The following is a 27,103-nucleotide window of genomic DNA, read 5'->3' as shown; positions in this document are numbered from 1 at the left end:
TACAATACAACAAAAGACTTTTGAGGATTGTTGACTAGCCTCTTCAATAATAGCTTGAAGTGTAAGGATGTTATCAATAGTTTGGTACTCTATTCTAAGACTTGCTTAGCCTTTGGCTCTAAGCTGCTTATCTCCAAATGTTTAAAATTGTAGCATAAAGCTTGGCAAAAGTATACCCAATCATATAGTCATGGAACCATTTGAGTTAGAATTGTTATTCTATTTAAAATAGTATGAAAATATATCATGACCATGAAGGAGGAGAACTCAAGTAAACTACATTGAAGAGGTTGGTAATATAATGTGCAAGAGAGTTAGTATTGTATTTGAGAAATTTATCTTGAAACCCTTCATCATTAGTTGCTTTGCTAATTTGTAAATTCCAAATAGCTCTTTTAATATCTTCTGGGGTAAATACATGACACGAGGTATGAGGAGAGGAAACAAACACAAACAATTGGATTGACATGTCATAAAGCGTAAGGGGAGGTGGCATGAAACGCCCAAGATTGGGAATTGATATCTAAGGGGGTTGGGGGTTGGGGTGGGTAGGAGCAACCTTTCCTTGAAAGGAGAGTACATAAGGATTTCTTAGGGAAAGATGAGAACATTGATGCTCTATATGTGGTTAGAATAGATAATGGGTCATGGGTGAGAACATCTGACAAAGTGGAGGTACTTGTGCATAGCTTTACACTCTTAATCATATCGTTGATTCATAGGCCATTTACCTAGGGGATGGATAGGGTTTTTATGGTGGATGGTGTGTGGGTAATAATCAAAGGTGGCCTCTTGAAGGATATAGGATAAGAAATATATGTGGTAGTGGCAATAATGAAAGAAGAAAAGAAAGAAAAGTTAGAAATAATTTGTGAGAGGTGACTGGTATAGGTATTGGCATACAAAGTGTTGAAATGAACCATGATAGGTTGGTTGAAATGAACTTGGGGGAGGGAGAGTGTCGCAAGAGAGTAAATGAATAGTCATGATCAACAATGGGAAGTGGGTGAGAGATAAAGAAGCTTTTGATATGGGGGATCAAACGATGGTTTGCTAAAACTTAATCAACCATAATTGCCTTTACCACTATGGAGAAGGCAAGTGTACTTGTTGAAGCTCAATCAGCTGGGGAGTCCATTAAGAATTGATAGATTGTGGGATTCACCTAATTAGAGAAGGTGTCACTCATATGTTGTGATGGGGCCAAATCCATTTGTCGAATGTCTTTGCAAACCAATATTGTTCTAGTCCCTCTCATGTACACATAGTGCCTCCTTGGTCTAGTCATCCATTGATGTTTGTAGGGTCCCAAAGCATGCATCGAAATATTGCATAACCATTATATAACCCAAAGAATAATTGTGAGAAATCTGTGTAAGTCTCTATAAACCAAGATGTTGCCATCACTATTATATATGAAGTTCAAGGATGCTAGGGGCATATAGAAAACAACAATGAAGACATTCCAAACATGTGGTGGGCTACTTTGAAGCTAACAACACATATATGTAGAATTCTACCATGGAAAACATATATTTGGAATGTGCATCTGAAGCTTGTATTGACATTCCAAACAAGTAGTGGGCTATTTTGAATTTAACACTAAATATATCTAGAATTTTCCTATGGATCACATATATCTAGAATGTGCATCTAAAGGTAGCGTTGACATTCCAAATAGGTGGTGGGTCATTTTGAATCTAACGCCACATATATTTAGAATTTTTTTGTGGACTACATATATCTAGAATGTGCATTTAAAGCTAGTATTGACATTCCAAATAGGTGGCCGACCACTTTGAATCTAACACCTCATATATCTATAATTTCTCCATTGGACACATATATCTAGAATGTGCATCTAAAGCTAGTAATGATGCCTTGGACTAGAGGTAATCACAATTTGGTGTCTTGTTCCTAGACATTGATGTCCATTCATATCCCATAATAGGTGGGATTTCTCTATTGAGGTTCTCATATGTCTTTTTGAGGAAGATGTAATCTTGTGTCAAATCATATTCTAGAAGGTAGATGTAGAAGACTAGACATAACAATTGTAGCTTCAAGAGTTGGTTAGCAGTTGTCCCCACCATGATTTGAGAAAATCCACAATTAGTTGGCCAAGGGCCTAGGCACCTTAGTGTAGGGTAATCACATATCGTTGCCTTAATATTGTGAATTTTTGCCCATATGTTCTCTTTTCTAGTTGTTATCGTTGGTGCACTAGCCTCCTTAAGTTGCTTGACTTGTATTCATGTGACACTCTTTTCCAGAAGACCATAGGAAAAGCATAAGGGTAGAAGCAACTGTCATCCATTCTCTTGAAGTTAATGTCTTTCAGGGCTTGGGTGTTGTGAATGAAGGTTTGACTAGTCTACAAAGGGTAAAGAGAAGAAGGGAGGCCACAAATTTTGATGCTAAGATCCTTGGTGAACATGTAGTTGGTCCGGATTGGATCATTATATTGTTTGTCATCCATATCGATGCTTTTAGAGTGGAAAAGAGTGGAGGAATTAGCTCACAGCACTGTTTTTACTGGCATGACCCAATTTGGCAAAACAGGGTCTGAAACCTTTCGTGAATGTTTTGAGGCTTAAAATGACGTTTTGTGGGGGTAAAACTTTGTTGCTTTAGCACCACACCTTTTCATGCTATTCTACACATAGAGATCTTTCCAACAACACAAGAATTGCGTCAATCAGAGTTCGTATGTGAAAGTTATGCCACTCAAAATTTGACCTTCCTGTTTTCACTGCCATAATTCGAGAGGATGCCATGTCAACCCCTATTATTCATGGAGAAAGGGCTAGCCATGTGATTACGATGTAGAAGACTCGAGAAGAGTCAATATTGTAACTCTAATTAAGAGTTGAGGTAGTCAAACATAACCACTAGTAGGCTATCCGGTTGTGTTATAATCGGGCCACTAGCAGGAATAGGTATTTCATTCTTTCTAGTCCACTTGTTCCATAGTTGAGCAAAAATAACCAAGAGGGATAGGAGGTAGATCACACAGAGAGGATTTATGCACTATAGCAGCCCACGAGCCACATGCCATACTTCTTTGTACTTGCAACCATATTTCCATTCAGAGAGAGAGCAGAGCGACCTCACCTTCCAGCTGGGTTTTTCTCCCGAAAGGGTTTCCTAGAGCATATCTTGTGTCAAATGTGTGTGTGAGCTTTTATTTTGCCATTCTCTATTTTCTGCATAATTTTCATTCGCATGCATGCACTATTAACAATAAATCTACAGATCCAGAAATCTAATAAAATCGTAATAGAGTAGAATTTCTGTTTTTAATATAATATTATCATGTCTGTTGTGACGAACTGTTCAGTGGAATATCCGTGACAATTTACGGATCAATAATGCTCTTATTTAACTTTGTTTGCATAAATAGCTCCACAGTTAAAGGTATTCTCTTTCCTTTTACAACCTACACGCATTGACTATGTTCTCCTTGTTCTATTTTTGGAAAGAATGTTGGTAAGCTAATGTTTCTATTTTTAGATTCTCCTGTGGATTTGGAATCTCCATTTGTTTGTTTTTTAAGTCAATGACTTTGTTTAGTAGCAAATGAGTTTCTTGAAAAGCAATGTAGGTGACTCTTTAAGAATTGAATATTCTTATGATGGTTTAGGTCGTGCTAGAAAGATAGTTCAAGTAAAATGGCAATGTTGAGGTTGATGTAGGGTGGAATTGGACAAAAGGAAAATAAAGATATTTAAAGTGGAGCCAAAGAAGGTTGAAGTAAAAGAAACATGGTCTACCATGAGAATTGTAATGAGACACAAAAATCAAGGACACTTACTAAAAGGTAGATGCTAGCAAGGACAAATCCACCAAACTGGTCCCCCTCTTTTACGAGGGAACAAGTGAAAGAGTTTGATCTAGAAAATATGTGGTGGTTGTATAGAATAATTTGATCATGGAAGTCACATAAATCTCCAAGACCAAGAATACATTGATTGTAATAAATGGCATGCATTGATGAGTTAATAGATAAGATAATGAGTACAATTCAACATGGTCTAAATCACATATGAAATTCTTCCTTACCTAAATCGCATGTAGATTTTGGTTCCTATGCAATCATCAAAACCCCCTAATAGGTTGACATTTTCCTTTACAAAAACATTATTTGGATAGTGATCAAGGTATGGATATGTATTATAGACTTTGATGAGGTTAGATGAAGCAATGGATGGGTGATTTCTCGTTGATTCTAGATATATGATGAGTATGAGGTGTTGGACCCTCGGGTTAGGAGAACCCTCACTTTTGCAGATTATTGTCATCTAAAGGAGAAGTACAGGGGGGCTTGAACCTCATCCAAAGGAGGACAACAGTACTAGAGTTGAGATAATCAGAAGTTGGCAGGGAAGGTGACATTGCCCAATTTGATGGGTCAGCCAGGAGTTCAACGAGGGCTTAGGTTTAGAAGCTAGATATTCTTAATCTGAACCCAATGAGGGAGACATATGCCATTCGATTTGCCGTGCTACATCTTAAGGGGGATGCATAAGAGTGGTGGTACCGTGGGCTGATCACACTTGGGCATGCTTGCATCACTTCTTATACCGAGTTCACTCGCATGCTAGTGGTGAGGTTTGACCGAAAAGATCCGGAGTTGCACTTTAGGGAGTTGGCTAACCTAAAGGAGACAGGCAGTGCAAAGGCCTATATAGCTAAGTTCCAGAGGCTTGTAGTGATGGTCTGAGACATTTCGTAGGCGAGATTGATTATGTTGTTCGTAGAGGAGTTGGCCAAGCCACTGAGAGGATGGGTGCGTGTGTACAAGCTAGTTTCATTGCAGGATGCCATTAGTTGAGCTCAGGACATGCTAGATGCTGTTCCAAAGACGAGAGTTCCTACACCCACTAGATCCACTTTCTTGCAGAAGGGAAAAAACATCAGGCCTCTGCAAGAGGAGTGGACAGGGAGGGGACAACTGGATGATGAGACCAGGAGGGACCTCCTGAGGAGGAACTTGTGCTTCACTTGTCAGGAGCCATGGGCACCTAGGGCATCGATGACGCTGGATATATTGGCTCTCTTGGAGAAGCACTAGGCAGTATTTGGAGAGATTACATTAGGCAGGCCACCAGACAGAGGGTTCAAGCACACCATTGATCTGGAGGAGGGAGTACATGCAGTCATCACCACTCCCTACAACCATCCTAAGGCATATCGGGATGAGATTAATAGAGCTATATAGGAGTTGTTGTGGTTGGGGCATATCAGGCCTAGCTCGAGTCCTTTCGCTTCTTCAGTGGTCTTAGTGAAGAAGAAGGATGGGACCCTTCACATGTGCATAAACTACAGGGCCCTCAACAAGAAGACGTTGAAGAACAGGGATCCCATTTCGTACATTGATGAGGTGATGTACGAGCTTAGAGGATCCAAGTACTTCTCTAAGGTAGACTTGTGCTCAAGGTACCACCAAATCTAGGTGAGGGAGCAGGACATCCCCAAGACTTCCTTCCGCTGCCACTACAGACACTTCAAGTTCTTGGTGATGCCCTTTGGGCTAACCAACCCACCAACTACATTCCAGTCTTGCATGAGCCATGTGTTTTGCAAGAAGTTACGTTGATATGTCCTTGTTTTCTTCGATGACATCCTCATTTACAACAGGACATGAGAGGAGCACCTCCATCATCTGGAGGAGGTATTGCGCATATTGGAGGAGCAACAACTGTATGCGAAAATATCCAAGTGCGAGTTTGGACTGACATAGATGCTATACCTTGGACACACGATCAGGGAGGATGGAGTACTGGTACACTAGGAGAAGATTAGGGGCATCCTGGATTGGCCTACGCCCAGGAATGTAACATAGTTGAGGGGATTCTTAGGCATCTGCACGCACTATAGGAGATTCATGAAGGGGTTTTCCCAGCTAGCAGCACCCCTCATGAATTTGATGAAGAAAGGGGCTTTTGAGTGGATGGATGTTGAACAAGAGGCCTTTGAGTGCCTCAAGAGAGTGATGAGGAGCTGCCTTGTCTTGGCCCTACCAGATTTCTTATGGCCATTTGTTTTGGAGTGCAATGCATCTAGAGAGGGAGCTGGGGCAGTTTTGATGCAGGGGGGCCGTCCTATAACATTTGAGAGCAAGAAGTTGCAACCGCATGAGAGGTTGTACTCCATCTATGACAAGGAGATGCTAATCATGATGCATGCGCTGGCTAAGTTTAGACAGTACTAGGTGGGGAATAGGTTTAAGGTGAAGACTGAACACAACAATCTTCAATTCTTCTTGGAGCAACAAAACTTACAAGAAAGGCAACAAAAATGGGTCAATAAGATCCAAACATATGGCTTTGAGATTGAGTATGTCAAGGGCAAGCAGAACATAGTGGCTAAAGCACTATCACGGAGGTCCAGAATTGCATTTCTCCACCAAGATCTTTGCATTTCACGTTGGTCTTAGGAATTGCATTTCATATAGGACAACAAAGCATCAAGGTAGTAGTTTTCCATCTGGTACTTGGTCTTAATTTTATAAAGCAAGAATATTGATTCCATAAGGCATTGGTCTCAAATATAAAAATTCAATGTAATCCTTAAAATCTTGCTAGATTTAACCAAGTGCTAGGCCACTCAACTGTGTCTCCCAGGCTAGTTGGTTCTCGACTTGTCCTTCATTATTTCATTTCCATAGGGTCTACCCCCCATAGCTTGTTGTTGGGAGACAAATAGAAAGGATAGGTTGGGGATCAGGGTGGCAACCCTCGACCTGAGTCGTTGTTGCAGTGCATATACCATTTGAGTGACAACAGGGATGATAGGTACTAGGTGATGGATGACGTTATTTACTACAAAGACAAGATCTATTTGGTATTGGGATCACAATTGAAAGGGAAGATCCTGCACACAATTCATGATTCACCATTGGCAGGGCACTAAGGATTCCTCAAGACTTTATAGGGCCATTTGGGAGCATTTTAGTTGGCGGGTCTTAAGGAGGATGCCTTGAAGCATGTTTGGGAGTGCGATGTCTGTCGGAGGAACAAGGCGGAGCACAGTCATCTGGCGGGGCTCCTACAACCTCTTCCTATTCTCGAGAGGAAATGGGAGAGTATATCGATGGACTTCATCATTGGGTTGCCAACAATACAGGGGTGAGATTGCATCTATGTGGTGGTTGACAAATTGACAAAATTCACGCACTTCCTTGCAATTCCAGCTAAGTACTCAACCTCTCAGGTGGTCGAGTTATTTTTACGAGAGGTATTCAGGCTGCATGGGCTGCCCAAGATTATTGTCATTGTCTGGGACAATAGATTTATGGGACGATTTTGACAGGAGTTGTTTCACCTTGTAGGCACAGAGCTTACTCCTAGCATGAGCTGCCACTCCTTGACAGATGGGCAGACAGAGATAGTGAACAAGTGGTTGAGGGCTTCCTACGCAACTATTTGACCGGGTATCAAAGAGAGTGGGTGAAGTGGCTGCACCTTGGGAGTATTGCTACAACACCACACATCACATGTCCATAGGTATGTCACCTTTTCGTGCTCTATATGGTTATGATGCACGAACTTTTGTTGACATGGTCTTTGGAGATAGCTGGACCCCAGGGGCAAAGGATTAGATACAAGAGAACCAAGACACCCTTAGAGCTCTTAAGGACAACTTGCATATTGCCCTGAAGCAACAAAAGTTGTATGCAAATATGGATAGAGTAGACAGGTAGTTTGAGGTGGGGGACTTGGTTTTTCTGCGGCTTTAGCCATATAAGTAGCCCACGTTGAAGGGAGCTGAAGATATCAAACCCTACTTCTATGAGCCATACAGGGTGAACATGAGGGTAGGAGAGGTAGCATATGAGCTGGAGCTTCCACCAGGAAGCAAGGTGCATAACATTTTTTCATGTTTCATGCCGGAAAAAGGTTTTGGGGTAGCAGGTGACAACTACTACAGAGCTACCACCCTTGGATGATGAGGGGCACTTGGTTTTGACACCAAAGGCTATTTTGCAGGAGAGGGAAAGGAAGCTTAGGAGCACGACTATTAGGGAATTCCTTGTGAGGTGGAAAGACTTGCCTAAGGAGGATGCCACATGGGAAGGAGAGCAAATTTTGCAGCATCCAGCGCTTCAGTTGCTTGTGGATAAGCAACATTTGGGAGGGGAGGACTGTCATATCCCCAACAAATAAATATCGCTAAGGTGGAATTCCAATTTTTGCATTTTCGATAATTACCAAATGTTTTGACTTAGAAGAAAAGAATGGAGGCATAAATTAATTTTGTGAAGGGAAAAGGGTGGCTAACTTAGGAGAAGCAAAAATTAGAAAGATGGTGGGTTGTGGGGGCCACCCACAAGAAATTCGAACCCCTTGGAGAAGTATGCACCACATGAAGAAGGAAGCAAGGGAAGAGTTCGATTTGGTGGGCCCACAAGGAATTGGAAGGGGCAACAATTATATATATGAGGAGCAAGCTCATTTTTGGGGGTCTTTTGAATTGTGCATCTTGATGAACCTTGAGTGTCACCATAAGGGAGAGATTGAGACTTTCAAAGGGACGCATTTCCAGCTATTTTGAGCCATTTCAGCAGTACCTTTAGCCAGTGCGAGTTTCCCAGGAGGGCGCAATAGCAAAATTCGTGGTGCTGGGTTAGGGGTCATTCCGGGGGAGTTTCACTGAGATAAATTGCAGAGTTTTTCCTTGTAGAGGGACGAGTTTCCTTGGAGAGTCTCAGGGCTGGAGATTGCTGCTCCTGTGAGAGCTGAATTCATCATTTCTAGGGCCTGTGCCGGGGTCTTCCTGGGTAGAATTTGTGGGGCGAATTTGAGCTGGATCTGGGCTGGATTTGAGCAAAGGATTTCACTCTTATCTTCAGGGAGGATTTGCAGAGGCTTTTCCAGCAATTTGAGGGAGGAACCAAGACCGAACTAGCAGCAGCTTCTTGGGTGGGACGCAGAACCAGTTAGAGGGGTATTCATTCAAAATTTGGGTGATTCCGGCCACCGGGAGGTCAGAATTAGCCCAAAAAATTTCTGGGTTTTGCTGGTCTGGTGTCAAGGAGCCTGTATCTAATTTTGCAGATTTTTTGGGGGAGTTTTGGATCACCAAACCACAGGTTGCCTCTAGCAGCAGTTGCAAAAATTTCTGGGTAGAACGCACAGCCAGAGCGAGCCATTTTGGGAGGGGAAATTCACTTATTTTCACCTGGGTATTTGCTTGCTTGTTGTAGCAAGCCCAGGTGCACACTTTCCATCCCATTTGTACTCAGATTTTCCATGGATAATAAAATGGCTCAGATTCCTTATTTTTGCCCAATAGAGTTTTGATTTGTAATTGCATGTGTGTATATTTCAGATTTTGTATGTTAAATTGTGCTGTAGCTAGTTCATGTTTTGGTATTCCACTGTAAATTTTCTAGTTAGAACACTACACATTTACCGAACACCCATCCTTGGTGTTTCCAGAAAGAGCCTCACATACCAATGTTTAGTTTAAACAAGTCCTCAGGGGGATCAATCCAAGAATGTCCTTAACAGCTGGCTGTTGTGTTAATGATTTATGGTTGTTCTGAGATCTAGCCTTAAAGTCCCAAAGATCTCACCAAGTAAAAATGCCCTTTCAACTCGACCTGCACGCCTGGAACCACAGGAGCTTGACAGTGCACTAGTCATAGTGCTTTAGCTCCAAAATTTGATGCCAGTGCAAATAACAAGCTTCTCTGCTGCCCAAGTAGTTCCATTCAACCAACCTGGCAACAATTTCCATGACTCCCAAATGCTTTTGGAGATGAAGGATCATGGAAGCTAGAGCAACTGTGGGGACAGGATTATCTCACATAGGTTAAAAAATTCACACACTTTCAGCACATGCTGGGCTGGATTAAATCTATGTATGACATAGGAGGACCTGCCATGGGGCAGAGCCCTCTAAGCATCTCATGACCCACTTTGCAGCCAAAATACTTTCGTGTGAGACAATATCAAAAGACCCAAACCCCTCACCTCCTTAGGGGTAATGGAAATATCCCAAGGAACCATTGGAAGACTTTGCTCTCGACCATATTTCGACCACAAAAAGGACCTGAGAACCTGCTCCAACCTTTTGAACTGAGCCCTGTAGGGGACCTAACATGTGTAGCATGAGTGCTCCAAAAAATAGTCAACTTACCTGCAAAAGAAAGATACTTAAATTGCTACAATTAGAGTTTGATCTGCAAAGTTTGAAGACACCATTCCCACATAGCCATGGTTGAGAGGCTGTGTCAAATGGGAGCTCAAGATGCCACAAATGTAGTTTGGGTGTCTGCTGCTTCAAGAGTGGTTCATGATAATATAGTGACAGAGTTGGATAAAGAAATTGGCGTTTATGAAACCTAGATTAATTTGATTTCATTGTCTATGACTCTATGGCATTTTGAATTACTATGTTGTACTTTTAAGTTTGATATTTTGCTTTGATCAAGGACAATGTGATGTATGCAATTGATATATAAAGTTTTTATGAGAGGTTGATTACGAGTATACCAGAGTTTTGTTTTCCATATAGCATTTTGTAAAAATTACTAGATGCCAGTCTCAGATGTTTGAAATCATTTTATTTGCTTCTTTCGAGTACTGGCTGTGTCTTTAAAAAATGTGCTTTCACATGTGTGATCTGTGCAGTCTTTTTGAAATGACGTGGACTAACATTTGTTAAATGTGGCTTTGTACAGAAGTTTTTACTTGGTGGGAGGCTAATATTTGGTCCAGATGTGAGGTCATTGTTCTTAACCATATTCATGATAATAGTTCCTGTTGCCGTATTCTGTGCCTTTGTTGCAAAGAATCTTTTGGACAAGTTTCCCCACCATCTCGGGATTTTTATATTGGCCATTGCAATTACCTTCACAGTTTATGTGAGTACTCATTTTTTTTTTCCTTTTTTAATATTTCTCAGTTTGGAATATGCTTGTGTTAAAATTTTCGTGGAAAGATTCTTTAATCTTTAACTGAAGTTTTTTTTTTTCCATTCTTTTATATATTTGTTTAGTTCTTCTAGTGAATTGCTTTTTAAAAATTGACATTATGTTTCTTTGCTTGTTTTCAGTTTTAGTGATATGTCAAAAATGGTCATATGAAATCGTCTGTTTCTGGATTGTTGGTTCTTGTTCTAGATATAGAGATTATCTTTTCAGATTACTTTTTGGTAAATTAAATGAAAAAAATTGCAAAAGAATGTTTATGCTAGATAGAAATCCAAAACTAAATAAATGTACATTAGAGTCCAGAGATAAGTTTCTAGCCTGTACAACCTGTTTTTTTCCTTTTGGTTAGGTTTCTTCTGAGAATAGCATTGTCTAATTTCCGATTTTGGCAACATATGATTCATTTTGATGACATCGAATAGAAATCTTTATAGCCATCTTCATACAAGATCCATGAGCCATTTACATTTGGGCATTTCATTTCATGCTCAGTTTCTGATTTGCCCAAAATCACCCAGGAGATGCACATGGTTTCATCCCTTGAAATTCATGCCATTTGAGTGGGAGACAGTGAGACTGAAACTTTGTTGGACGGACTAACAAACTGTTGACATCACTAGTGAACCAAAGTCCCATTGGGACAATTTTTGAGAATGGTGTAATCTGCACATGTGGCCCTGACCATCTTATCTTGTCTCCTTAATGCATTTTGTCAGGCATTAGTTATGGTTATGTTGACTCCTTAATGCTTTTGTCAGGTATTAGTTATGGTTATGTTGGAACAATGTTCCACCTTGTTTCTAGGACATGGGGATGCGGGAACAGGGAGATGCACATGGGGGACCTGTGGGTGCCCCTCCACAAATTTTAGGGAAATTCAGGGGGGATGGGAGGACGTAAGAGTGTGTGTCTATATATATATAAACATGATTCCAATTCAAATTCAATAATAAAATTCATTGATTCAAACATCAGAAATGATTCAATAAAATAGAAATAGTAAAATATTGTATACATTAATTTAAATTCATCATTTGTTACTGTAGAATCTGATTAGTACCAAGCAAAATATTAGATATTAATGTCTGAAGGTTGGAATAGTAAAAAGTGGTGAGCCAAGGACTTGGTCTAAAGTCATCGATATCAAGAGTCAAGACTCAAAAGTTAAACTAAAAATGAACAATGAACAATAAACCAATGTTATCAGAACTGGATAGGAGGAGATCGAATCAGTCAACCCCAAAACTGGGAGATAGAAGAAAAATCAGCCCAAAAAACTAGTCGACAAAAAATATATATAAATATTCAAATTTTGAAAAAAAATGTAAATATTCATGTTCATCCATATGAATCCAAACCATCATAAGCAAATATGCAAATTTTCTCATATATATATATATATATATATAGGCAAGGGTGCATATAACCAAAATAGCAGAAAGAGGCTCAGATGGCCTCTATTGTCCAAAAGAGTTCATGCTACAACAAATACCTACATATCATCAAAAGCATTACGTATGTTGGGATCCTCATCATTAATATTACCCTCTAGCATTAAAATAAGATAGCAAAAGCTTAACATGTCAAGTTGAGATTTTGTTTGAGTGGTAGGTACAATTTTACTAGGGTCATGATAGAGGAGTTCAATATTCAATGCCACTAACATCGAGGTACATAGAAGGCTTGGTGCTCTTGATTAAATGCTAGTTCCATACCTTCATACATGATAGAATCCAATGGAAACATTGCAATCCTCACAATTTTGAAATCTTGAAAACTGTTAACTCTATTGGATTTTGAGTGGGATCTAAAATTATAGTTTCTCCATATGAAACCCATTGAGGTCAGAACCAATCTCAAACATCCCGAGTCAATTAATGGTAATGCTAAAAATTAAGTATAAGGTTGAAAATGAAAGATAAAGGAGAATGCCACTTTTATTACATTATCATTAATTACATAGCATTAGTAGGGCCATAGGGTTGAATATTAGGCTTCCCCACTCATAATCTATTGTTTTCAAGCAAAATTTAGGGGGGTGCCCAACCCTTTTTGAGGGGGGGCATCCACAAGCACCCTTTTTGGGGAAATGCATCCCCCACATTGCAGAAATGTTACCCCGAGTTTCCCCCAAAAGGGGACATGGGGAATCGTTTCCCCAAGTGTCCCCCTGTCCTAGGAGCATGGAACACTGGTTGCAACAAAAGTTTGACCCAACAAACTCGTCTGTATGATTCAACAAGAATTCAACCATATGATTTTTGGGAGGAGGCAATGCGATTCAGATCAGCAAGGGGCCATATGAGTAAGCTGTACAGGGATGTACGACGACCATATTTTGCTGTAGTTCTTTCTTATTGGATAAGTTTTCCCAGTGTGGGAAGCCCTTGTAAGTTTGGAATAATTTTTAATGAAAAACTGTAGGAAAATTACTATGTGCGTGGAATTTATTTTTCTTTTGTTGATTTATTTTTTCCAACAATTGTGTGATAATTCTATGGTATGAAATTTTTTGCTTAAAAATTAAATTTTATCAAGTAATTTTACTTGAGATCATAAGAAAGTTATTCACCCAGGGTTTGGAAAAAATTTTAACATGTTATTAGAGCTTGGTCACTAATTGGAGGGGGGGGGGGATTTCCAAGTATGTACAAAATAGATCGAGTAGATCTATAAAGTCCATAAATTGGTTTTACTAGTGCTTGAAGGACTAAGTACTTTGTTGGGTAGTTTGTTTAGATCAGGGAGGATGGCAATAACATGTCTTAGATTTGAGGACAAATTGGACGGAGCCTCAAATTTCTTCTTATGGAAAGCTAGGGTTACACCGTTGTTGGAGGAAAACAATCTCTGGGATATTATTGAGTATATAGTTCCATTGCTGACATATTTGTACCGGTGGGTAGCAAGAAAAAGGAGGTTAAACCCAAGCAGGTGATTTTGGATATAGTGAAGGATCACTTGGTTCCTAAAATATTCGAGAAGAATATGACCAAGGAGATGTTCGATGCTCTGGTAGGTCTCTACCAGACTCCAGAGCAAGAAAATTAACATGAAGATGATCCTGAGTAATAAACTCAGATGCATAGAGATGTCTAGACATGTCCCAGTCACCAGTTACCAATGTTCCACCAAGACTCCGGTGCAGGGAGATGCATAGGAGGGACGTGTTGGAGTACCCTCAATTTTTTGGGAAATTTTAGTGGGGGATGTCGGGGTATATATATATCTATCTATCTATATATATATATATATATATAGATATAGTTCAAGTTCATATTCAATAGTGAAAGCATAAATAGGCTAATAGTAATACATTGAAATTTGATCCACACATAATTGAATTAAATAATGACATACATTAATCCATCCTCACCATTCATTTTGGTACATACATCATTCATAGGACATACTCATCATTCATCCATACCATGAGATTCAATAATAAAATTCAATAATGAAATATTCAAATACATTGATACATATCATTCATCATTCATCATTATACAATCTAGATTGATTTAACAATTAAATTCGTCATTCATCATTCTAGAATCTAAATTGAAAGCAAAACAAACTATGATACTAATATTAGTATTACTATATAATATATACTAGATACTGAAGTTTGAACACTAAAATAGTAAATTACTAAATTCAAAATTTATATAACTCAAAGTCTCAAACTCAAAAATAGTTAAGAGTGAGGAGTCAAGAATCAGTGTGAGGTCATCAATATCTAGTGTCACAAGTCACAAGTTTAAATTGAAAAGTAAAAATGGATAATGAACACTAAAAATAAAATCAACATCAAGGACTCAATCTCAATGATTGGTCCTTTACATTCATCTGCTGCATGAATTCATCGGGACCATCAATGGGAATGTCGCTATCTGAGTCAGAGTCACTCTCTTGAGTAACCAACAGAACTCCAACCAAACCATGTTGCAGCTCATGTAGTCCATCCTCATCATCTATCTGCGCACTCTTTTATGGATCCACATTCCATCATGTTGAAGGCCCCCTCTGATACATCGATGTCTTCCTATGTGCAAGACATAGAGAAATGTGCATTGCAACTAACTTCTCTGCTCTCCTAGAGGAAAGTCTATTCCTCTTGATAAAGTTGATGAAGCTATATGTGGACCCATTCCTCTCTGCTACAGAGGAACTTGATAAGCTTGGACATATGCATCACGATGTCTAGAGAAGAAGAATGGCAAAGGGAAGCAACAATAGAAGGAGGTGACAACCTTAGTAGAAACTCAAATGAGTGAGTTTGCTACAAAGGTTGAGAAGGATTTCTCATTGGTTTCTTGCCTTTCTATGAGCACAGTTCCAAGGAATGCATGGTATGTAGATAATGGGGCATCTTGTCATATGACATTAGCTCCACAATTTTTGAGCAAGACTCAACAATATAGGTGGAGTTTGGTGATGACGCCAAGTATTCAGTAGCTGGAGTTGGATTGATTTCATTCCAACTTGATTTAGGGAGCTCATTGGACTTGAAGAATGTGGTGTATGTTCTAGGCCTCAAAATGAATTTGCTTTCAGTTTCGGTCATGGAGGATATGGGTTTTGTTGTAGTAATCAAGAAAGGCCAAGTATTCATCAGGGTGGAAGGATATAGCCTAAACACAAATCAGGTGATTGGGGGGAGAAATGGTAATTTGTACATGTTACAAGGTAGGCCTATTTGAGCTCTAGGTCATAGGAATGATAGCTTGTGCGAGTTGTGGCACAAGAGAATGGGGCACCTGCATTGTAGAGTGTTGTTGATTTTGAGGGGGATGGTCATAACTCTTCTAGATTTTAATGTTGAGCATTAAGGTGTATGCAGAGGGCGCACACTTGGTAAGTATGTTAACGCTGCTTTCCCTATCATTGAGCATAGGTCCAAGGAGATTTTGGATTTGATTCATTCAATATGTGTGTGGACCAATGTTAGTAGCATCAATATGGGGAGGCATGCATTATGTCTAATTTATTGTTGATTACTCTCGTAAGAAATGGATCTATTTTTTGAAAACAAAGGATGAAGTCCTTAATAGGTGTCAAGAGTTTAAGGCTCTTGTGGAAAACTAGATAGGAGAAAAGATCAAGGTGTTGAGTTAAGATAATGGATGTGAGTATACCTTTAATGAATTCAATGTAATGCCCCCATTTTTGATTTACTGTCTCAAGAGGCCACAAGGAGGCTATCCACACCAGTGGAGAGAGAAGTGCAAGTTTGGGAGGCAAGGTGGGGGCCACTTAGGGTAATACACATTAAGAGGAGGAAATCAAGCTCCTAGTGGAATGTGGGGGTCGCTAAAGGAGGCAAATCGAACTTCAAGGAAGGGAGGATGAGTTAGTTGATTGTGGGGGCCACCAAGGGAAGGCAAGGGATCCATGGATATATAAGGTAGAAAGGAAGCATTTCTGTTCATCTTTTGACTATTACACTTCACATTTCATTTCTCTTGGAGCTGTTTAGCAAAAGGGCCAGAGTGCTGTTTAGCACTAGGGTTTCAAGCGAGGCTCAAGTCCAAAAAGGGAGGTCGATTTAGCCATTTGCGCAAGTTGGAGAGACGCTCATGTGGCAAACTTTGCTGGAGGATTTTCTCCCTTTCAAAGCTAGAGATTTAGTAGAATTTTTTTGTGGTAGTTCGGGGCTTTCTTGAGGGCCAATTTTCTCTTTCTTTGGCAGTGCGTGAGCTTTCTTGGGTAGAGGCTGTGTAGGTGTTGGAGCAAGATTGTTGGGGAAAGTGAGGAGTCTAGGAGTTAGGCCTTAAAATGTTATTTTTTTTTATTGGAGAGGAGTCCTTGGATTGCGAATTAAAGGGCTTTCCTAGTAGGTGGATTTCCACACAGAAGCACGCTTAGCCAGTCAGTTGGGTTGTAAGCACTTGTTGGTGGGCTCTCTCGTTGTTTGGAGGGAAGTCAAACAATTTTAGGGTTTTTGTGGGTAGTTGGAGGAGAGGCCATAGCTCAAGTTTCAGAATTTTCTGAGCAGTATACAAGGCAAAATTGACTAGGGCATATAGCCAACCAGAGAGCCACTTGCACCCTTTTGGAGGGTTGCTTCATCATCCGTATTCAGCCCAAACCATTTCCGAGTTTTTGTGGTTTTGTCAGAGGAGTCCGGGGCTAAAATTTTAGAGCATTCTGAGGGATATTCGAGCCCAAGGACACCATTTCAGCCAACAACTAGTATCAAATTATTTAGGACAATGCACATTTCTTGTTCCAGATCACTTCTCCATTTGGGTTTGATCATTTAAACTCATTTTATGTACCCGTTCCCAGTAGGAGTCCGGGGCTAAAATTTCAGAGCATTCTGAGGGGTTTTCGACCCCAAGGACACCATTTTAGCCAACAACTAGTAGCAGATTATTTAGGACAGTGCACATTTCTTGTTCCGATCACTTCTCCATCTGGGTTCGATCATTTCAACTCATTTTATGTACTCGTTCCTAGTATATTAATAAACTAGCTTAGAATATTTTGTTGGTGTTTCTTGTCTATTGATTTGGGTTGTTGTGATTCTTTACCTAGTTTGTTGTTCCTTGTACAATGTTATGGTATTATTGTCATTTTTTTCCATTAGGAATATTACAGTGGTATCAGAGCATGATCTTGGCCAGTTATGAGGAAACTAGCAAGATCATGAAAGAGTTGGGCATGCATGCACATTGATTAGGGGGGGACTATGGACATTCCAGTGTCTCAAGGAAGAAGGAGTACACAGGGAATCATGGATGAGATCCTAAAAAACAACGAAACGCTGATAAAAATGTTGACCCAATAGAGTAGTGGTAAAAGGATAAACCAAAGCCATCCTCATTTTTATGACAGGGGCCCTATAGATGCTCATGCCATGGGGATGAAGCCATTCACACAATATAGGGGAGATCAGCCGAATCAGGACATGCGGATGTTAGTGGAAAATATAACCTTGCCCAACTTTGATGGTTTGGTTCGGAGCTTTGTCATAAAGTGGGTGCAAAAACTTGACACATGCGTCTAGCTAAACCCCATGAGAGAGGTGGATGCTATTAGGTATGCCACACATGAGTGCATACTGAGACCGTAGGCATCAACCTGCATTCTGTCAGGATCTCCATCTCCACCACCTCACCTCCATAACCTCGGATGAGTGGACCTCCTCTCCTGATCCTCTTGGAGAGATCTGACAGACAAGCCTCCCTTAGTGTGCACCTCTGCATATTGAGACCACTCTACCTAATATACTGGTGTTGAGGGATTCCACCTTGTTAGGATAGTGCGCAGATCTAGGGTGATGCAGTGGCACATTCAGAACCTCGATATTGCTTGCAGTGATAGTGTGGGCCAGCCAATAGAGAGAGCGCTTGTTTGAGCATTGCTCGAGGACAAGCAATTTTGGGAAGGGAGGGTTGTAATGTCCCCAATTTTGATTTACTGTCTGAAGAGGCCACAAGGAGGCTATGCACACCAATGGAGAGAGAAGTGCGACTCTGGGAGGCAAGGTGGGGGCCACTTAGGAGGTAATACACACCAAGAGGAAGGTGGGGGCCACTTAGGAGGTAATACACACCAAGAGGAAGAAATTGAACTCCTAGTGGAATGTGGGTGCCTCCATAGAAGACAAATCGAACTTCAAGGAAGGGAGGACGAGTTAGTGGATTGTGGGGGCCACCAAGGGAAGGCAAAGGGTCCATGGCTATATAAGGAAGAAAGGAGGCATTTCTCCTCCTCCTTTGACTATTACACTTACACATTTCATTTCTCTTGGAGTTTTTAGCACAAGGGACAGAGTGTTGTTTAGCACCCGGGTTTCAAGTGAAGCCCAAGCCAATTTAAGAGTACTTCGAGTGCCTCCCTAGCTGGAGATTGGAGGAGTCTACTTCAAGGCTTCTATGGAGCTACATCGATAGTAGGTTAGATTAGCAATGCACATTTATGGGGCGCAGAAAGGGATGTTGATTTAGCCATTTGTGCAGGTTGAAGAGGAGCTCATGTGGAAAACTTTGTAGGAGGATTTTCTTACTTTCAGAGCTGGAGATTTAGTGGCATTTTGCTGTGGTAGTTCGAGGCTTTCTTGTGGCCGATTTACCCTTTTTTTGGTAGTGCGTGAGCTTTCTTGGGCAGAGGCTACACAGTCATTGAAGCAGGATTGTTGGGGAAGGCGAGGAGTCTAGAAGTTGGGCCTTAAAAGGCTATTTTTTCTAATTGGAGAGGAGCCTGTGGATCGGGAATTAAAGGTCGTCTCCAATAGGTGGATTTCCTCACAGAAGCACGCTCAACTAGTCAGTTGGGTTGTACGCACTTGTTGGTGGACTCTCTCATTGCTTGGAGTGAAGCTAAACCCTTTCTAGGTTTTTGTGAGTAATTGGAGGAGAGGCCATAGCTAAAGTTTCAGAATTTTTTGAGCAGTATACAGGGCATAATTCCAGTAGGGTGTATAGTTCGCTAGGGAGCCACTTGCACCCTTTTGGAGGGCTTCATAATCTGAATTCAACCCAACCCATTTCCAGGATTTTGTGGGTTTGTGATAGGAGTCTAGGGCTAAAATTTTAGAGAATTTCGATGGGTATTTGACCCCGACGGCACCATTTAAGCCAACAACTAGTAGCAGATTATTTCTAGGCAATACACATTTCTTGTTTCAGATCACTTGTCCATCTGGGCTTTGCACAGCTTGCTTGGCAGGCCCAAATTCTATCATTTTAGCATAGTTTATGTACCCGTTCCCAATATATTAATAAAATGATCCAAAATCTTTTGCCGGTGTCTATTGTGTATTAATTTTGTTTGTGATTCTTTATCTATTTTGTTGTTCCTTGTACAATTTTTTGGTACTGTAGAGAGGAAAAATCACTGCACTTCTGTTAGATATGTGATGTATATTGTCTTAGTCATGGAATGGAGGATATATCAGATTGATGTGAAGGTAACATTTCTTAACAGGGTCATTGGGTAAGAGGTGTAAATAGAACAACCTCAGAGCTTTGAGGTACATGGGAAGGAGTCTCATGTGTGTAGGATTAAAAAAGATTTGCATAGACTCAAGCAGGCACCTAAAGCATGGTATTTCAGTATTAACGGATATTTGTCGAGCATGGGCTTGCCGCTTCACTAGAAGTGAAGCAGATCCTAAGTTGTATTACATATTTGTTGGGACTGATTTTCTTATTTTGGTGCTATATGTAGATGATTTTTTCTTATAGGTGCAAGAAGCTTATTGTAGGGTGCAAAGTAGATTTGGCAACAAAGTTCAAGATGAAGGATGTCGGCTTGATGCACTTCTTGGGGTTGGAGGTTTGGTAGAGACCAAGAGAGATATTTTGTGGACAAGGAAGTATGCAGTTGAGATCTTGAAGGGATTTTGGTTAGAGGACTGCAAGCCTATGGCCTATGGCGACAGCTTTGGTCACCAATCTGAAGAAGGTGACTACTTTAGATTCAGAGTTGGTGGATCCCACGTTGTATGGGCAATTGATTGGTTCTTTGATTATTTGTTCAACACTAGCTTTGATATATGTTTTGCAGTGAACACCTTGAGTCGGTTCATGGTGGAGCCAAGGCAAGAGCATTGAGTAGTTGTGAAACATGTGCTAAGACATGTGAGGGGCACAATGAAGTATGGTCTGAGGTATATTGGAGATGGTGAAGTGAAGTTGCAAGGGTATACAAACTTACATTTGGCAGGAACTTCAACAAACAAGAAGAGCACAATGGAGTATGGTCTGAGGTATATTGGAGACCTTGAGTCGGTTCATGGTGGAGCCAAGGCAAGAGCATTGAGTAGTTGCGAAACATGTGCTAAGACATGTGAGGGGCACAATGAAGTATGGTCTGAGGTATATTGGAGATGGTGAAGTGAAGTTGCAAGGGTATACAAACTTACATTTGGCAGGAACTTCAACAAACAAGAAGAGCACAATGGAGTATGGTCTGAGGTATATTGGAGATGGTGAAGTGAGGTTGCAAGGGTATACAAACTTAGATTTGGCAGGAATTGCAACAAACAAGAAGAGCACCTCAGGGTGTTGATTTAGTTTCGGATCAGTGATGATATCCCAATTTAACAAGAAGTAGAATTCCGTGGCACTTAGTTTAGCAAAAGTAGAGTATATGGCAGCGAGTACAATGAGTTGTGAGGCCATTTGTCTTTGCAAGTTACTTGCAGGGTTGTTTGATCAAGAGTTGGATCCTACGGTGATGTACAATGATAATTAGATTTCTATCAAACTCTCATTCCACGAAAGGTCCAAGCACATAGAGATCAAGTACCACTTCATTCGAGACAAGATTCATAAGGGAGCAGTGAAGCTTTCAATATATCTGCATAGATCAGTGGGTTGCAAATATTTTGACCAAGCCCTTAAACAATGGGAAGTTTGAGGTCTTCAAAGACAAAACTTGGATTGGTGTAGAATTCCTTCCTTGCTAAAAGGAGTGTTGATGCTTGTAGCTCGGATAGGAACTTCTGCACAATTTTTGTCTCAAACATGCTAGAAGTCATTCGAAGTCGTTTCTTTTTTATAATTCACTTTTAATCAAATTATTAAAGTGAAAAGCCTTTTAATTTTAAGTTATGAAAGGTCCAATAAAATGTAATTTAATTACACTAGTGATTTAGATAAATCTCCACCATTGATATCTAGTGAGATTGGGATTTAATCTGAATTGTTGATCTCAATACGAGATTAGGGTTTTAAAGATTTACCTATCAACTCAAAATTATAAATGAAGGGCAAAGTGAAAACAAAAGGCAGTGGCACTCATAGTAATTCAGTTGCAGAAAGTGACAGAGGTTTCTACTCAGTGTGCAAGCCAAGGAGACAAGGAAAAGCAAAATAGTAGCCAAGAAATCGACTTTAGCTAATTTGTGGAGACAGTACGATCCAACAGTGAAGGAGGCCGACGAATTGGCTGTTACACTAAAATCTAACAAGCTTTAGAGGGGGAAAACAATACAAGAGCTAGACTAAGTGCTAACGATGGGACAATGACCCACTATCACCACAACCAAAGTCCTTTGCTCTTTACGGACTTTTACTGATGGGAGGAGTCCCAATAAGATAATGATCACCTCTATTAGATATTCTAAGGTTTAGGGTGAAAGGTGATGGATTAGGACCTCTCAACGAAAGATTAAGATTATGATGTGATGCTTCAAGAGGTGCCTCTCTTTTAAGACACCTAGAGATGAATTGCACAATACCTCGGGTTTTGTGAATAATTGAGGATAAAGGTGCTGCCAAGATCAAGGCAATAAGGAGAAAGGGCTTCTTATGATACCCTTCACCAATTACTAAGCTCATACAACCCTTAAAGAAGTCCCCAAGTTGAGGAAAAATTATCTAGGGTTTCCATATTAGGGCAACACCTAGGGCAAGAGATTTTATGGATGAAATCCAAGTGGATGCCCACCCTATGCTTAATACTTAGGCTCTTGGAATAACACCAAGTGTCCTCCTATGCAATTCACTCTAAGCCCTAGATAACCTTCCTACCTTAAGAGGACTGAAATTTAGAGAGGAGAAATTGTGGAGAAAAAGTGAGTTTGATTACCAAGGACTTGGATTAGTGCCTTGTCCTTTGGGCATATGGAGTCTTAAGAAGGTTAAGATGAGCTAAATCATCTCTAAGGAGGCTTAAAAATGATGCCCTAGGTACCAAGATTAAGTATTTACCCGCTTCACGAAATAATGGAGTTTCAAGAATTTCCTCCATTAGTACATTCATTACATGCCATACATTGAATAACATATGCAATACTCTACTAGAAAGCCTTTCTAATTATTTTTCAATAATTACGGTACAATTAGCTCATTCTAGAAGCAACAATTCCACATATTAAACAAATTCAAGAGAAAGATTCATAAACATAAGGCACTGACAACATGACATGCAATATATCCCTCCAAGATCCAAGATATAGCTCCAAAGCAAAAATCGAACTAGCTCCAAATATCAAAATGCATCCAAAAGATTCTCGAATCGCCAAAGAAACAAGTGTGAGTTCTTCTCAAGAGATCAAACCCAAGAGTAATGATGATGAGAGACTCAAATGAAGTCTCTTCTATTTATACATGATCTATCAAGTCTAATTTTAGCCTAGAAGCCCCTCTTAGTTGTCAAATGGAGGGAAAAACTAATTGTGGTTACAATCCAACCACATAGCCAATGAAAAATCATAAAGATAAACACACAAGAGGGTCGAAATGCTGATGTCATCACTGTGTGGGTCTCTTAGAGGCATGTGTTGAGCTCTCTCTGCATCAAAGTGAGTCAAGAGGGCTCCATAAATCATCTACTAGGGGTTGGCCCCTAGACATCCATGCAAATCATCAAGTGGACCCCAGTTTTGTGTTTGGGGCACAAAATGGGTCTCATGGGTCTCTTGGTGGTAGAATAGTTTGTATCTACTCCATTGTTGAGGGCTCAGAGAATGGTGCTAACCCTCCCATGTCTCAAAGGGTGGGACAAATCTCATTTGGGCCTCGGATCAACTGCGAAACCATGTGTACACAATTAAGCCCTCTAGGGCATACTCGTCCAAGTGCATAATCTCGTGAATAATATGGGCCAAAGTGCAGAGTGCTGTGTTCCATGGCATGAAGTAAGGATGCTCTGTAAGTATAAGAGTCCCATGGCTCTCCACGCTTCACCTGGAGAGTGTTATGTGCTCCTCTAGTGGACTTAGGCACCTGTTAATTTGCCCAACCCATGATGAAACCACCTGCCAATCACATATAATGTCCAGTGCTGCATCCGCACCATTAAGAACAATAATTCGTCAGTGCATCTAAGTGAACATGCTTGTTAATCAAGGGCACATTGAGACTTCATATGGGGCTTCTCTTCCAAATTTGGAGCTTTAATCTTTTAGTAGTGTTACCTCCCTAGGTAGGAGTGGCTAATAGACGACCCTATTAGGTGCTCCCAACCTGTAAGGGGAAGGACAGGTCCTTGGTTCATTCTACAATTAATAGGTGTCATTTGCATGACGACGAAATGGATGAGGATAGGGGATCTCAATGCCAAATGCCATGGGCACAAGGATAGAAATGATGAGGTATGTGCATATATTGGGTATATAAATGTAGGAGGGAGCAATCGTGGAAACACGAGTTAACCCAACCTTTGTTTTTCCACCCCTCTTTATCTGCCTTTTGCCTTTCCTTGATTTTTCTTTGTATTACTACTTGAGGCTCCAAGAAATGAGAGCTTGTTGTGGATGATGTAAAGCAGTTATTACCCCCTTAAGGTGGGGTAGTTCATTGCCCACCAAGGGTTGGGATGTGCATGGGTTCCTTAATGATGTGAGGGGCATTCATGGGCCCTAGGAATCCGGGTGATGGCCATGCTAAGGGGTAGAGCTCATGTTTGGCTTTTGCCCACGTGCTATATTAAATGCCCCAACCATCTTTTGCATTTTATAAATTCTTTTTCTTTTAATTCTTGCTTGTGGTCATGATACACTTTTAACTTTCTTTTAGCTGCATCAACCTCTGGGGCAACATTTTCAGGCTCGACCCAGATATGTGGACAAGGGGGGCGAGGGTGGTGTGTGCCAGTGCCATGTGGACCCAATGGTCATGTGGAACTAGAGAAAGAAAATTATGAAATGGGGCTTGTAATGTGCGGAGGGGGGTGAAAAATGTGGAACGGAAAACAAGACCACGTTACCAAAATCAGGGTTTCCTAAGTAGTGCCCTTCTTAGAGCCATAGGCCACTAGGGGAGATCCCATGAGACTAGGATTAAAGATTAACTCCCCATTTAAGGTGAGGGAAAAAATCACAGTCAAAGCCTTTCCTTCTTCCAAATCATCCAATAATCCATGCTTAAAATGCCCAATGAAAAACAAGCATAAACACCCAATTACATAATGAAAAGCAAGCATAAACAGTCGATTGCACAATGAAAAACATACATTTTGGGTTGGATTGCCGACCTTCTAACATATGATGTCGATAGATGGGCAAGGAAACATATAATCGTTGTAGGGAGCAGAGACAAAGCGACACATCTCATCGGCTATGGGTGGCTCTCAGGGGCTGCATGCTGTTGGTCGAAGAAGATGACTAGAAGGAAGCTCTCCTAGGGGTCCCCACTTTTAGTGGGTACCAGGTTGCAACAATAGTAGCAATAGAAGTTTGACCCAACAAACTTGGTCGTACGATTCAATAAGAATTAGGCCATACAATTTCTCTTGAAGGTTTTATGATTTAGAGTAGTAGGAGGCTGTACGTGTGAGCCACACAGGGCTATAGGATGACTGGGTTTTGTTGTGGTTCTTCTTTCTCAGTGGGTGAATTTTCTTAGTGTGGGAAGCCCTTGTAAATTTTGAATAATTTTTAATGAAAAATTGATTTGAAGGGCAAGAGAAATTATCTATGTGCTTGAAATTTATTTTTCTTCCAATGATTTATTTTTTCTAGCAATTGTGTGATAATTCTGTGGTCTGAAATTTTTTGTTTAAAAATTAAATTTCAGCAAGCAATTTTAATTGAGATAATAAGAGGTTATTAACCTACGGCTTGGAGAAAATTTTAACAGATTTCCAGTTATTCAATCAAAAGATAATTGCTCCTAAAGGTAGTCTCCATAAAAAAATTCACGTGAAGTGGTGTGAAATGGCCTCATAAGTGAAATTTGCCCTCCAAAGGGTACAATGTTTCATCCAACAAGTGCAATGTCTCATCCAAAAGGGTGCAAGAACCTCATCATAGGTTTGCCACACCTTCTCCAATGGATACTAGGATGTCTCATCATGGGTGCCAAATCATCATAAGGCTCAACGTCCTCCAAAAGCATTGGACGGCCTCTATCAAGTGTGTAAGAAGACTCATCACCATCCTCCAGAGGAACCAATACTCATGTCTCCATCATGTCCATGCGAGATATTGCATCCAAGGAGGGGCTTAAAGTGTCCATGAATGACCATCCAAAGCATATGTAGAAGTAAATGCATCAAAGAAAGTGAGTTATGTCCAATATAAAATCCATTAGGTAGATCACGTTGTGTATCGTCTTCAAGTATTACACTAACTCATGAATTTTTGCAATTTGCCGAGTTTAGGTAAGGGAGGATCATCACTAACCCATATTGCGTCTGCTAGTGCCCTATTACCCACCAAAATGGGTAACCTCATAGGAGAAAGCTTTTCTCCTCCATTTGACGACCAACTGGACAGCCAACCAGCCAACAGGTTGTAGCCCTTGACAACAACTATTTTCATGATGGTTTTCCATGTGCCTCTGCCATTTGCATCAACCATGTGCGTCTCACCAACCAACATTTATACTTGGACGAAGGTGGGCTGCTTTTCAAAAGGTACTTTGATCATTTTGTAATTGGGTGCTTATACTTGTTTGTTTTGGGCATTTATTATGGATTAAAGGGGTGATCTGGAAGATTGGTGGATATTGAATGTAATTTTATTCTCTCACCTTACCAGAGGGGTTAATCTTTAGCCCTAGTCTAGTGGGACCTCCCTTGAGGCGTTAGGGTCATAGGAGTGGCACTACTTGGAAAACCTAGATTGAGGTAACGTATTCATTACCCCCTATACCATACTTGACAAGTTGACACTTTCCATCCCACATTGCAAGCCCCATATACCATATCCATTCTTTGGGTCTAACTTGTCATTGATTCTTTGGGATTTGGCACCCACATGTTCACACTCCTTGAGTGGGGCCAAAAAACTATTGCCTTGGAGGTTGATGCAACTAAAAGAATAAAAAAGCGTATCGTGGCCACAATGTAAGAAAAGGAAGAAAATCAAAATGCAAAAAATGTTTGGGACATAAGTTAGCATGTGGGCAAAATCCCAACATGAGCTCTACCCTCCTCGTTTAGCCATAACCTAGTTCTTAAGAACGTGATGCTCCATTACATCAAGAGGAACCCTTGCATGTCCCAACCTCGATGAGCGATGAATTGTCTCATATTAAGGGGTAATACAAATGCTACATCATAAAGAGCAAGCTCTAACACTTGAGCTATATGCAGTAATACAAAGCATTATCAAGAAGTAAAAGGCACACAAGATGGGTGGAAAAAGCAGGTCGAGCAAGGTAAGTCAAGCCTCCATGATTGGTTTCTCCTTTACATTCATACACTCAGGATGTGGACACCCCATCAGTTGTTCCCCTTGACTATGGCACTTGGCGATGA

The 27,103-nt window shown here is 40.5% G+C and overlaps 1 protein-coding gene across 2 annotated transcripts in view; it reads left to right on the top strand.

Annotated features, from left to right (window-relative positions):
- The window catches only part of LOC149200113 (putative protein S-acyltransferase 7), a 96,879-nt gene that overhangs the window by 29,623 nt on the left and 40,153 nt on the right, over positions 1-27,103 (top strand). For both annotated transcript variants that reach the window (XM_089402588.1, XM_089402587.1), the window contains exon 2: positions 10,691-10,873. In XM_089402588.1, coding sequence (XP_089258714.1) covers positions 10,757-10,873 — 117 coding nt within the window. In that variant the 5' untranslated portion in view covers positions 10,691-10,756. The remainder of the gene's footprint in view (positions 1-10,690; positions 10,874-27,103) is intronic.

Source organism: Pinus tabuliformis, chromosome 2_1 (genome assembly GCF_031772625.1).
Source record: "Pinus tabuliformis cultivar Carrire ecotype Pingquan chromosome 2_1, CPIR1, whole genome shotgun sequence".
In the NCBI taxonomy this organism is placed as follows: domain Eukaryota; kingdom Viridiplantae; phylum Streptophyta; class Pinopsida; order Pinales; family Pinaceae; genus Pinus; species Pinus tabuliformis.
The sequence above is the reverse complement of the archived record's forward strand: the minus strand, read 5'-3'. Positions and strand labels throughout refer to the sequence as shown.